Here is a 12,577-nt window from a genome sequence, read left to right on the forward strand (position 1 = left end):
CCATCATCAATGTGATCGAGCATGGAAGAGACAGCGGGCTGACCAAAGACTTTGTCGAAGCAACAGTGACAGATCTAATCGGAGCAGGTCAAGACACAATATCAACTGTCATGCAGTGGATCGTCCTGCTCCTTGTCAAATACCCAGACATACAAGTCAAAATGCAGCAGCTCATAGACAAAGTGGTGGGCCCAGACAGATTGCCATCAATTGAGGACAGAAGCAACCTGGCATATGTGGACGCCTTCATCTACGAGACTATGCGCTTTACCAGCTTCGTCCCCGTCACCATCCCACACTCCACAACCTCAGACGTCACCATCGAGGGTCTCAACATCCCCAAGGACACGGTGGTCTTCATCAATCAGTGGTCTGTCAACCATGACCCTCTGAAGTGGAAGGATCCCCACATTTTTGACCCCACACGGTTCCTTGATGAAAACGGCGCCCTTGATAAAGACACAATCAACAGTGTAATGATTTTTTCAACAGGTAAAAGACGCTGCATTGGCAACCAGATCGCCAAGGTAGAGGTGTTTTTATTCACAGCAGTGCTGCTGCACCAGTGCAGCTACGAAAGCGACCCCTCTGAGCCCCTCACTCTTGACTGCTCCTACGGGCTCACACTGAAGCCCCTCCGATTCTGTGTCAGCGCCAAGCTCAGGGGAAAGCTGCTTGGCTTAGTTTCCCCAGCATGAACAGCATGTCCTAATACTGTGACTCAAGGCCAGCAAACACTTTTTCACCGATGACATTTAACAGTGAGTATCAGCATACCTGCACTAAATCCTTTTGTAAGATTCCATATTTAATAATGATATTTAATGGAAACTTTAACATGGTCTATATTTGAATTATTGTTGGTGCAGGGCTGAGAATATGATTTCAAAGATGTATCATTCGCTGCAGGTAGAATTCAAGCTTGTGGACTGTTGGGATCAGTGCAAAAATTATTACATTTCTGTTCCACAAAATATTCTATACTTGATCAGATTTTGTACATAATTGTTTAATTCTGAGTTTTGTGCTTGTTTTACATCCACTGTTGAGCATGTACATGTATGATGTCGAGGAATTAGCTGCATCCCTTAAATGTCAGTTTAAACTAATAGAACTATATGAAATGCTTGTGAATGTTATCAAGTCACTTGATGACTTATGGTTCAAAATGTTATATGTAAGAATATATTTAACCTTTGCCACATAAAGCAGTTACAGAATATTTTTTTATTATTATTTCATATTTCGGGTATGACAATAAACGTAATGAAGTTTAATGTATTTCACTATCTACTGTACTCCAAGCATATGAACACATTAAACCAAGAGTGCTGATCAAAGGAGGGAAAAAGGCTGGCATATTTGTGACGGTGGAAGCCTTTCACCCAGGAGCATCAATCACAGTCTAAAGGACGAAGAAGAGACTTTGCTGTGGACCGTGAACACTTCACAAACTTCATGTATTCAGGGTTCACTTTTACTGTACAAGCACTGCAGCTACCCCGTGCCAAACCCAAGTCTCACCAATTCAAAGAAAACAAGTGCAGTATTTTAATTTTTTTCACTCATGAGGCATTCTCAAAAATATGTTTGTTTACAAGGTAACGTTTTCAAAGCTACATGGATGTCACTGCACACTCTTTAAGCTTCTGTATTCAGGAATTGATGTTATAATGGCCAAGGGATGTGTTTCCATGTCTGTGTCATGGCAACAGTTCAAAACTCAGTGGGCCTTGAATGTTAAGGCATTTGTCTAAAAGGGTATTTTGTATCAGTGTGTTGGCATTATATGATGGAAAAATAAGCTATATCTGAAATGAATAAAGTAAATTGTTAATGCTCAGTGTGTCCAGTTTAATTGTCAGTTTCGCCTTAAGAACAAGGCTGAACTAAAATTTCATAATACTCCTTTAAAGCTGGGAAGCTAGGTGCACAATACATCTACAATATGAAACTAGCTTGTCAGTCTTGAAGCATTTTTTAGCCACTATTGGCTCTGTCAGATATGTGCCAACAATGTGACATTAGGAACCGCCATTGTTTGGATGTCTGTCATTACACATTGTTCCAAAAATAGAAACCTCTGCAATACTTGACTTGGCTGAATATCACTAAAACCAAAGCTGATGCTTTTTTAAGTTCTTCCTTTTGTTGCACAAGCACCCACATAAGTAGATTTACAGCCAGGGTCCTCAGTTCTGAATCCCACTTAAAACTATTTTGATGCAGCCACAAACCTAACAGCTACATTATCTCAGTGACCTGTGTTTAAAGGGCTATTACGCCAACAATAACGTTGTATATATATTTTTATGGCGCATAATAAATCGTGCTGTTTGTATCTGTTCAGTGTTTGGATCTTGAAACCCACAGCTTTCATCGTGATATCCCAGAGCTTTTTTCCCTGTATGGTTATAATTAACGGCTTGGCTGTAAATAACAGAAAGCAAATCATGTTTAAAATGGTCATGGAAAGTCCATAGGAAAAGTGCAAACAGCAAAATCATCTAATTCCAGAGGAAAATACAATCGACTCCAGCTCATTGTCCATTACTTACAATCTATGCTACCGATTTAAAATTCCATCCATTCCAACATATTGATAAAATGCATTATTTTTCAACGTTAACAAATTTATATTAGATATTTTGTGACAAATATCTTTCAGGCCACAGATGGCATGGAGAGTTGTTTATCTTTAAAAATGTAATGGTAATCTCTGTTATATTCTTTGGCAACAAACTATAAATCTGTAGTTTTTGGCAACAGGGCCTATTAAGTAGCTGCTCTCCTTTTCCAACATCCTACAAGGGACGTTGCTGGAAGGAGGCCTGAGAGGGAATAGGACTAAGGTCTGCAGGCTGTGGTCAAAATGGGAGGGGAGAGATAATAAAAAACCTGAGTCGCTGACCCCTCCCACCATAGAGATACATATAAGCGAAGTGTTAAGGCTTGAATCTGCATTCTTCTAAAGTGGTCATCTGAAGACGTGCTGCACCACTGCTAACCGCTCAACCTGATCGAGCCCTTCTCACTAGCCTCTGTGAAGGAGGGGTGAGACAGCATGTGAGTGCTGCTTGTCGGAGCCCTTTTTTTTTGGTATGGCTATTTTATCAGTTTGATTATAAGACAAAAAAACATTAAGTGTTTGTATTTTAATATATTTAAGATTGTTAAAGGAGAAACCACTTGGTTTCCCATTTTAAGTGAAAACCTCCTTTTTTATTGGCTACAGTGGATGATAGACAAACTACAGGACAGCACAATGGCTCAAGGGGACACAGAGTTTGGTGTGAAGGGCAGCAGCATCATCAGGGAATGGAGTGGACAGGTCCAGCCTGCTCTGGTTGCCTCCTTTGTTTTCCTCTTCTGTCTGGAAGCATGTCTGTGGGTCAGGAACCTCAGGCTCAAGAGAAGACTGCCGGGACCCTTCGCCTGGCCCGTGGTGGGCAACGCCATGCAGCTGGGCCAGATGCCTCACATCACCTTCGCCAGGCTAGCCAAAAAATATGGCAATGTGTACCAGATACGGCTTGGTTGCAGCGATATTGTGGTTCTCAATGGAGACAGGGTGATACGTCAGGCTCTGATACAGCACAGCACAGAGTTTGCAGGCAGACCAAACTTTGTCTCTTTTCAGGCTGTCTCAGGGGGGAAAAGTATGACTTTCACCAATTACGGCAAACAGTGGAAGATGCACAGGAAAATTGCTCAATCAACGATCAGAGCATTTTCATCTGCCAACAGTCAGACCAAAAAAGCCTTTGAGCAGCAAATTGTGGCGGAAGCCACAGAGCTAGTTGAGATTTTCCTTAAACTCAGTTCTCAGGGCCAGTATTTCAACCCCGCTCATGAGCTGACAGTAGCTGCAGCTAACGTGATTTGCGCCTTGTGCTTCGGAAAACGCTATGGACACGATGATGTTGAGTTCAGAGCCTTGTTAGAGAGGGTAGATCAGTTTGGACAGACAGTAGGGGCTGGCAGCTTGGTAGACGTGATGCCATGGCTTCAGTCTTTCCCCAATCCAGTCCGCAGTGTCTTTAAAAACTTCAAAGACCTGAATAAAGAGTTCTTTGGGTTTATCCAGAACAAAGTAAAGGAGCACAGAGAGACATTTAATCCAGAGGTAACGAGGGATATGAGCGATGCCTTTATTGGCGTCATTGACAAAGCTGACACTGACAACGGACTCACCAAAGGCCACACAGAGGGGACGGTGTCAGATCTGATTGGAGCAGGTCTGGATACGGTCTCCACAGCGCTTCACTGGATTGTCCTCCTTCTGGCTAAACACCCTGAAACCCAAACCAAACTACACGAGCTCATAGACAAAGTGGTGGGCCCAGACAGACTGCCATCAATTGAGGACCGAAGCAACCTGGCATATCTGGACGCCTTCATCTATGAGACTATGCGCTTCACGAGCTTCGTCCCCGTCACCATCCCACACTCCACAACATCAGACGTCACTGTTGATGGTCTCAACATCCCCAAAGACACGGTTGTCTTCATCAATCAGTGGTCCGTCAATCATGACCCCCTAAAGTGGAAGGATCCGCACGTCTTTGAGCCCTCGCGCTTCTTGGATGAAAATGGCTCCCTAGACAAGGATCTCACCAACAATGTTATGATCTTCTCAGCAGGGAAGAGAAGATGTATTGGGGACCAGATTGCCAAAGTTGAGATATTTCTGTTCTTTGCAATTCTACTCCACCAGTGCAGCTTTGAGAAATGCCCCAGTGAGGACCTGTCTTTGAACTGCTCATATGGTTTAACACTGAAGCCTTTAGATTACAAGATCACTGCCAAACTCAGGGGAGAACTACCTAAAAGCCAATAAAAAGCTGTTTGACCATGGGTCCTCCAATTAAAGAAGAGCAATGCAATATGAGGTATGTGTTCTAAAATAAATATTTATGCCTTGCATCACAGAGTATTTTTTATGTAATAGACTTTAATTAACCCAAAAGATTTAAATGATAAGCTTTCTTACTTCTGCTGACATTTCAAATTGTGAGCAAAGTCAATACAGCTGTTTCACTCAGTTACAAAATCCCTCCCAGTTTATCTATTTAAAACTACGCATTCTGATAATGGCATTAGGAAGCATGTGAGTCATATCTGAACTCAAAGGCAATTTTACTCCTCAACTCTGTGAAAAAAAACTGTGACTGTAAGTGACTGAGAAAACCTAAATATATCTGTACTGCATCATGTAAGAAACAGAAAAGAAAATGTAATGAAAGCTTTGAAGTGGTTGTCCAAAACCACAATTCATAATAAACCTTAAGTACGTATTGTTATTTATATGAGGGTATTTAGTGGAGTCTCCCCTAAATTGCAATATAAACTGGTGGTGATGAATAAATTTCTCTTTAAGTGCTTTTTTTTTTTCCGCTGATGGGAGAAATTATGGACCAGCTGTGTGGTCTCAACTGAACAATTATTCACCCTGGCACTTTCATTTATCTTCATATGTACTGGACTTCTTTATTTTGAGCTCAATACAAATGCAGCGTGCATGTCATCTACATCCATGTACTCCTGAATCATGCGTAATACTGTTGTCTTCAGTAACTCATGTCACATGTAACATGTCTAAAAGCCACTAATTTAACTGTCTTAGTTCTTTAGTGCACATAATACATCACTGTACGAGATTCATAAGGCATACCACATTGTCTGAAAAATAAGCTGTATAGTATAGCTAAATAATGTTTTCATAATGACCTTGTGTGATACAGTCTGTACTCTAATGTGTGACCAAAGCCTTGAATGTACAATAAACATTTTGTACTGCTTTATAACTGAATCTGTGGCAAGTATTAGCCAAAGTGTTGAGAATCACAGAGGCCAGAGAGGTCAAAGAGATAATAATAGATCATGATGTCTGGTCTCAGTGTTGTTGTGAAAGATTAATGAGGGTTACGGGCCCTGCATGCTCTTGTTGTCCACGCCTTACAAGCAGGCTGTGACTCAGTACATCAGTACAGGCAACAGTAAGCAGCCGCAAGCTGCACTCATCAATATTTAACCTGGGCCGTGCTGTACTTTTGACTGCTGTGTCATTTTTTTCTGAGCAAACACATCCAGATTCAGTCGCTCACTGAGGAGCCATTCATCTCTTAAACTTACATCATATCTAATAAAAGGTGTGAATTTCAAAAGACTAGAGATCCAAAACATTACAGCTTTGGCATTACGGTGAAGGCCAAACAAACTAAAACTTAAACTGCATGGAGAGGCACTTTAACTTTGGGGTGACGAAATCACCGTAACAAACACTGTTACAGAGGGGAGGGGGGTCACATCAGGTTGTATTCCAATAAACAGCATTTGACAGCCCACTTTGTACTATATGTGTGTACCACATCCCTTGAGTGGTTTTATTTTGAAACCACAGTTTTTAGTGCAGTTTGCAGATTTAACATGCAAAAAGAGCACTTGTGATTTGGCACTGTTGAAGCTCTTTTAGCCACAGTGAAAAGTAAATAATAGCATTTATTTCAGTATAGTACTTGAGTACAATTTTGTTCTAGTTACTTTTCAGATGAGAAAATGAGAAGCTTACAAAATACAGTGCATCAAACCACTGGTTCCCAATCTTTTTGGCTTGTGACTCATTACAAAAAAAGTCTGGTTGGGTCCTTTGTCATGTTTTAGATGTGTTTGAGTAGTTAGCAGTAGTTCATTTACGCTTAACTTCTGATAGTGTATCAGTTCAATAACAGTTAGAGGCCTAAATAGGTTAAATGAACAGATATTTTACCAAGAAAGGTGGATAAGAGTCCAAAAAGCGAATAGTATATATATAATCATCTCACAAACCCCCAGACTTATTCTGTGAGTCCTAAATTGGGAATCACTGGATTAAACAGCCTAACAGTATATAGGGCAGATAAATCTAGCTACACATCAACCAGCTACAACAGTAAAATGCTATTTATGCATTGATGCATTAGTATTACCAATCTAATAACGCATACACTGAGTACATTTTTCTGATATTGCTTAAGTTTGAATGAACTTTTACCCATAATGGAGTGATGACTCTTTTACTTAAGTAAAAGGTCTGAGTATTTCTTCCACCACTGTTAGTTGTTTGAAAACTCACATACCAAAGCGATGATTACCAGTCATCTTTCATGGCCATCAAATGCTGCTTACTGGCGTTCAACCAGACACGACCCACCTGTGTTTGTATTAGCGTCAACCATGGCTTTCCATTATTTTCTACCCTCTGTATATCGTCTCCGGTGTCACAGGACTTGCAGTGACGATCATTTGCATCTATTCCAACAAATGCACTCAACAATCCTCCAAAAATTCTTCTTCCTGACTGACTTTCTTTATTTTGGGAAAACCAAAACCACCCATTGTTCAACATTTATTCTTGCTCTAAGAATGATACACAAATATTAGTATAAGTGTGGGTTAGCAGCTTATCATTTTCATTCCTCATCCTACTTTTATCTCACCCCTTTGCCCCACTTGAGTGTTGCCTCGGTGAGTGAGTCCTGAGTCTACCTGCATACCTGCAGGAGCAGGAGTGTGGATGAACTCTGAAGGAAGCCTGTTTTCACCGGGGTTACTGAAGACATTCTGTACTGTTAAAGACTCTTTCTCCCTCCCTCTCTCTCTTTGCTCTGACACCGCAAGGACCCTAGAGGGAGGAATGGGCCGCCTGAACTCCCCTGTTTCCATCACTGCTTCCCAAAACATCCATGAAATGTGTCCAGCTGAAAGACTTCCTTTCACCCTGAGTCATCCGCTCTTCGCTCCACATACCCCCGCAGCCCTCGACCTGCCGATTTTTACTCCTTAAAGGAAAACAAAAAAGTGAACAGGCTGACAGTTTCTCAGCTCTGAGGTTATTCGCATTCTGCACGTACACAGAGCCGCAGTGACCTCCCACAACGTTCTACCACCAAATACAGCTCGGCACTCTTATCCAAAACCCCCTCTCCTCTGCTAGAGCTTTGACATGCAAACTGCAGTCACTGTTTGGTAGATGACACTCAGTGAGGTAGAATTATTTGGACGATGACAAACGCAGTTCTCCAGAAAATCTCTTCCCCCTGTCCACTGCCATCATCTGCTGACACACAGCGGAACATTGTGTCTGAGCACTGGCTAGGAACGGCCTCATGTACTTATTCAGCCAATCTTTCCTATAACGCCGCCGTCAAGACCAACACGCTGACCACAGCTACACTCCAAATCCAAAATGTTGCAAACAAAAAATATAAGTGTAGTTCTGCATGCTATTCAAACTGCCTGAAGCATCAGACATCACAGCAGATCATTAATCATTCTATTGCAAAGAAAAGGAAGCAAATAACCCAGTAAATATTTTCCTTTGAATAACAAGAACAAATAGCCTTTTGGTGGGGAAAAAACAAAGCTTGTGTAAAATAACTATGAAAATCATTTTTTTCCCACAGGACAAAGGTGACATTTCCAATATCAATCCAACGTCAAATAACAATGACTGCTTGGAGGTTTATAAATTCTCATCTCTCTCTATCCTGTTTATAGAAACACTCAGACTGTGGTAATTTGACTTCAAAAAGGAAACGACAGTTTCCGCCTGACATTTTAATAATCCTGATCTATGCTGTCCTGCAATGAACAAAACAATTAAATCTGTCCAAATAGTTGGACAGAGCTCTAGTTAACATTCTGATTCAGTGTAATATATTCCAGAGTCTGTTTGATGTCTAATTTGTTATAAATGTTTCCTCTCTTTTCAACCCCCCTGTTGGAATTATGTCATAAACACTGAGCAGGATTTACAATAATGTTCCACTTGACATAATAATAAAGTCGTGCCACCTTACAGTTTGGTGTCCTGCTATAGGCTTTGTATTTTAGCACATTACTAACAGAGTCCGACAATAAGTGACCCTTCACGTCATGTTCTGGAGTGCAACCTCACGCAAACATCATAAAGACATGTGACGTGACCCTTTTCAATAAACAATTACTTAATTCATTATTATAGGGTGGGGCGGCTAGTGCTTGTTGTTTTGTCCATGTTGGGATTGTGTTTTGGAGCGGTGGCAAGGAGAGGACCTTTGACATAAAATAACACAATGTGTGGTTCCATCTGCCGCATTTCTTTCCATATAACAAACAATTATTTTCAGGAAGTGCAGGGGGAAGTGATCCATGTTGGTCAGCACGAGAGCACAGCTAGCATGTGGTTTTTGTTCATGGATGGGAGTTCACATCACGGTCGGACACAGTCACTCATGTTAACCGTGTTTAACTGGTCAATTTTTGTTTGATATGGAAACTGAGCAACACTGTCTCCTCTGATTTATGTTAAAACTGCAAGGCTGACAGCCAACGCAGGAGCCACTCTAACGTGATGTTCGTAAAGTTTCGTGAAATGAGAGGATGTGGAGGCGAGGGTGGTGGAGAAGCTTGCACCTCTTCTCCCGTTAGTTACGGTGTACCATCACTGAGACATGCTGAGGCTGAGGTCGTGTCAGGATTTCCACTTTTTCCTGTGTGCACTGCGGCGAGCTGATGTGGCTAAGACGGCTGACAGACCGCATTTGCACCATTCACATTCTTCACTGTCTAAACAGCTGTACTTCCTTACTTTCTATTGTGAACAACAGGACTTGGCAAGATTTTACTCAAGCGAACACAAAAGCTCCCTCTTTACTTGCCAAACCTAGAAAGCAAATTAGATTACTATAGCATGTCTCCTACAAATAGCTCATGATCTCATTTATCTAATGATAGATCAGTCCTGGTGGACCTTCACAGTAAGTATCTGGTACTTCCCTGTAGGTCCAGCACCTTCAAGAGGCCATCAGTCTTCTGCTGTGACAGAGATAGCACTGTCGGCTCAGACGATAACGAACCACTGGCACCACTGTTGTGTAACCCAGACGGGAACCTCTTCAAGATGAACATCGAAGGGTCTCTGAGAAGCAGACACATCAGGGAGGAAATAAATCAGATTATTGCATTGTGTATTTTTTCAAGTAACATGAGAATGTTCAACAGAGTGAGATCCCATGCATGAGTGGGAGGGAGAAGGGAAGGTAACTAGAAGACTTGCAGATAAGTGCTACTTTCAACTGTATAAAATGTAACGGCTGGTGTATTTTTATTTGTATTTGTGCAGAATTTTGAATTTGTGAGAGTAATGTTACGGAAAAGGAAATCGACACATTCACTGTACTTACTCAAGGGGATTAAAAGAGTTAATTACACTGATATATCTGGCTTGAAAGGTAAAAGACAGTATTCTTGCTCATTCACACTGCTAACTTGCGGATAGTATTTACACCATGTAATGTGCACTGCAGATAAAGAGAGAGCAGGAAAGACATGGCACATGCCAGACAAAGTCAAACCATGTTCTGTTGGCCAGACACATACTCTTTAGCACGCATCACAGCTCATCATCAAATTAGACAAAGCGGACAAACTGGCATATTATCAGACTGGCAAATCACAATGATGAAGTAAACACTGAGGGCTTGGAGAGCGTGTTTCAACTGAAGAAGAAAACCATTAGACTTTTAAAATTAGTGTGGGTATTTTTCTTTCTGAGAGGTCATTTGATATCAGCTGCTTTTTCTTCTTTCTTGAATCTTTTACTTGAATCCAGACCGTTAACATGATCTTAACAAACTAGCCACAATTTTTTTTTTTGGGGAAATTTTAGAAATCCATTAAAATAGATCTTTACATCATTGTATGTCATTCCTGCAATAGACTGGCAACCTGTCCAGGATGTACCCCCCCCATGACACTATGAGGATAAGATGATGATGAGCATTGTATGCTGTAGCACTATAATTTCCCTTAATTTGAACTCAGTCCAAAAGCAAAAGCATACAAAAGAAAGTTAGAAAATGTCCGTATACTTGTGGCCATGTAGTGTATAACAGACAACAAACAGTTACTCTGTCTGTGCCAGTCCAAACGTCTGTGTCTGTGGTCTGAAACAGTGGCCTTGGCACTGTGTAGCGGAGGTAATCATCTGAATCCACGATGAATATGTAATGATTTATAATCATTCCTGAGAATGAGACAGCAACATATTTGTATTTACATAGACATTAAGGCTAATTGACATGTGGTTGTATCCACTGTTTCAGAGAAATAACAGAGGAGTCACGCAGAACTGTCTTTGTGTAATCGTCATTATTCATAGTGAGCACTGGTGAATGAAGAAAGAGTAATGATCCTGCATCTGTCATAACTCTGTCTGTGTCTGAAATTCTAGTTGAGGAATTTGGGTATGAAATATCTTGTTACCATCTCCCTGACAAAAAAAAAAAAAAATCAAATGCTCCCGTGTCAAACAAGCTACCCATAATTCAGCTCTCCGCTGCAGCAGAACCCCTCTGCTTCCTCCATCCTTCGCTTTCACGCCATCCCACTTCAAGCCCTCTTCTTGGCAACGCTGTACGCCAGACCAAAACAATTTAGCAATAAGCTATTTGCGTTCGTAGGGATTCATTTTCAGTTGTTTTTACATTCTCCTTTTGTAGTGGGCTCTGATTGCCTGTCAGAATTTCCCCACTCACTGAGAGACTAACGGTTTGCTGGAGCTGACCACTCCACTGAAAATACCTTGCTCTCTTAAGACTTGGAACTGTCTCCTCTTGGAACGTGGAGGCTTGTTGACAGTGTGAGATGTTACACTTCAGTTCCTGTTATCCTAAACAACATTTTCACATATTCTACATTAAGTGTGTTTTGTCTAAGGGATTCACTTTCACTGAGAAACGAAAAAAAAAAAAAATTAGAAGAAAATGTGGAGTAAGTGTATTTTTAGTGTATTTTAACTCAACATTTTAACATTCATAGGAATGCCGCTTAAAAATTTCTGGTGAATATTCTTGTTACTTTTTGGTTTAGGAGTCTCTTTTGCAAAGGTCTGATTTTAATAACACAAGTTGATGATGCAGCTGCCAGTACCTGGAGTTAAATTCCTTCCATGTGGACACACGTGCACACATTGACATGCTAAGACACCGTGTACCCTATGCTTTATTCAGCGCTCATTAGCTCCATGACAGCACAGGGAGCACCAGTGGGACACAAGCAGCTCACATGCAGCGAGAGAGGTCAGCGTCCCACTGACAGATTGTCTCTCTTTATGTCATACTTAGCTCAGTCCTTCCTGAAGCTGCTCTGTCTTTCAATCTTTTGATCATGTGAGTGTCTGTGGGCCAAATATTACATAAACATTTGTTCCTGCAACACATAACTGAAAGTGGAAATGAAGCATAACACTTTCATGAGGGCCGAACAGAGTCCAATAATTTAATCGACCATCTACAGCCCGTTTCTTAGGGACACACACAGGCGTCAGTAATATTCAGTTGGACAAACGTCCAACAATTCCTAGAAAACAGATGTCTACAGGATGTTTAATGTGTGGGTGTTGACTCTGTGAGTTTTCATCACACTATCAGCTGGTCTGCAGGACAGTACATCCAGTGGACCCTTGTGAGGGACTCCACGCACTAAACAGGCATCTGAGTGGGTGTGGGGGGGGGGGGGGGGGGGGGGGGGGGGGGGGGGGGGCTCAGGACAGAAC

At 41.4% G+C, this 12,577-nt stretch overlaps 1 protein-coding gene and 1 pseudogene across 2 annotated transcripts in view; both read left to right on the top strand.

Moving 5' to 3' along the window:
• The window catches only part of LOC111225396 (cytochrome P450 1B1-like), a 4,003-nt gene extending 2,173 nt beyond the window's left edge, over window positions 1-1,830 (top strand). Inside the window, exon 2 of one of the 2 annotated variants that reach the window (XM_022750230.1) lies at window positions 186-1,830. In XM_022750230.1, coding sequence (XP_022605951.1) covers window positions 186-698 — 513 coding nt within the window. In that variant the 3' untranslated portion in view covers window positions 699-1,830. Of the gene's footprint in view, window positions 1-143 lie in introns of both variants that reach the window. The other variant, XM_022750231.1, reaches the window with a different exon arrangement.
• Window positions 1,831-2,974: 1,144 nt separating this feature from the next.
• On the top strand, window positions 2,975-5,812 carry LOC111225335 (annotated as a pseudogene).
• The last annotated feature ends 6,765 nt before the right edge of the window (window positions 5,813-12,577 follow it).

Source organism: Seriola dumerili, unplaced genomic scaffold (genome assembly GCF_002260705.1).
Source record: "Seriola dumerili isolate Sdu_G_001 unplaced genomic scaffold, Sdu_1.0 BDQW01000149.1, whole genome shotgun sequence".
NCBI lineage: Eukaryota > Metazoa > Chordata > Actinopteri > Carangiformes > Carangidae > Seriola > Seriola dumerili.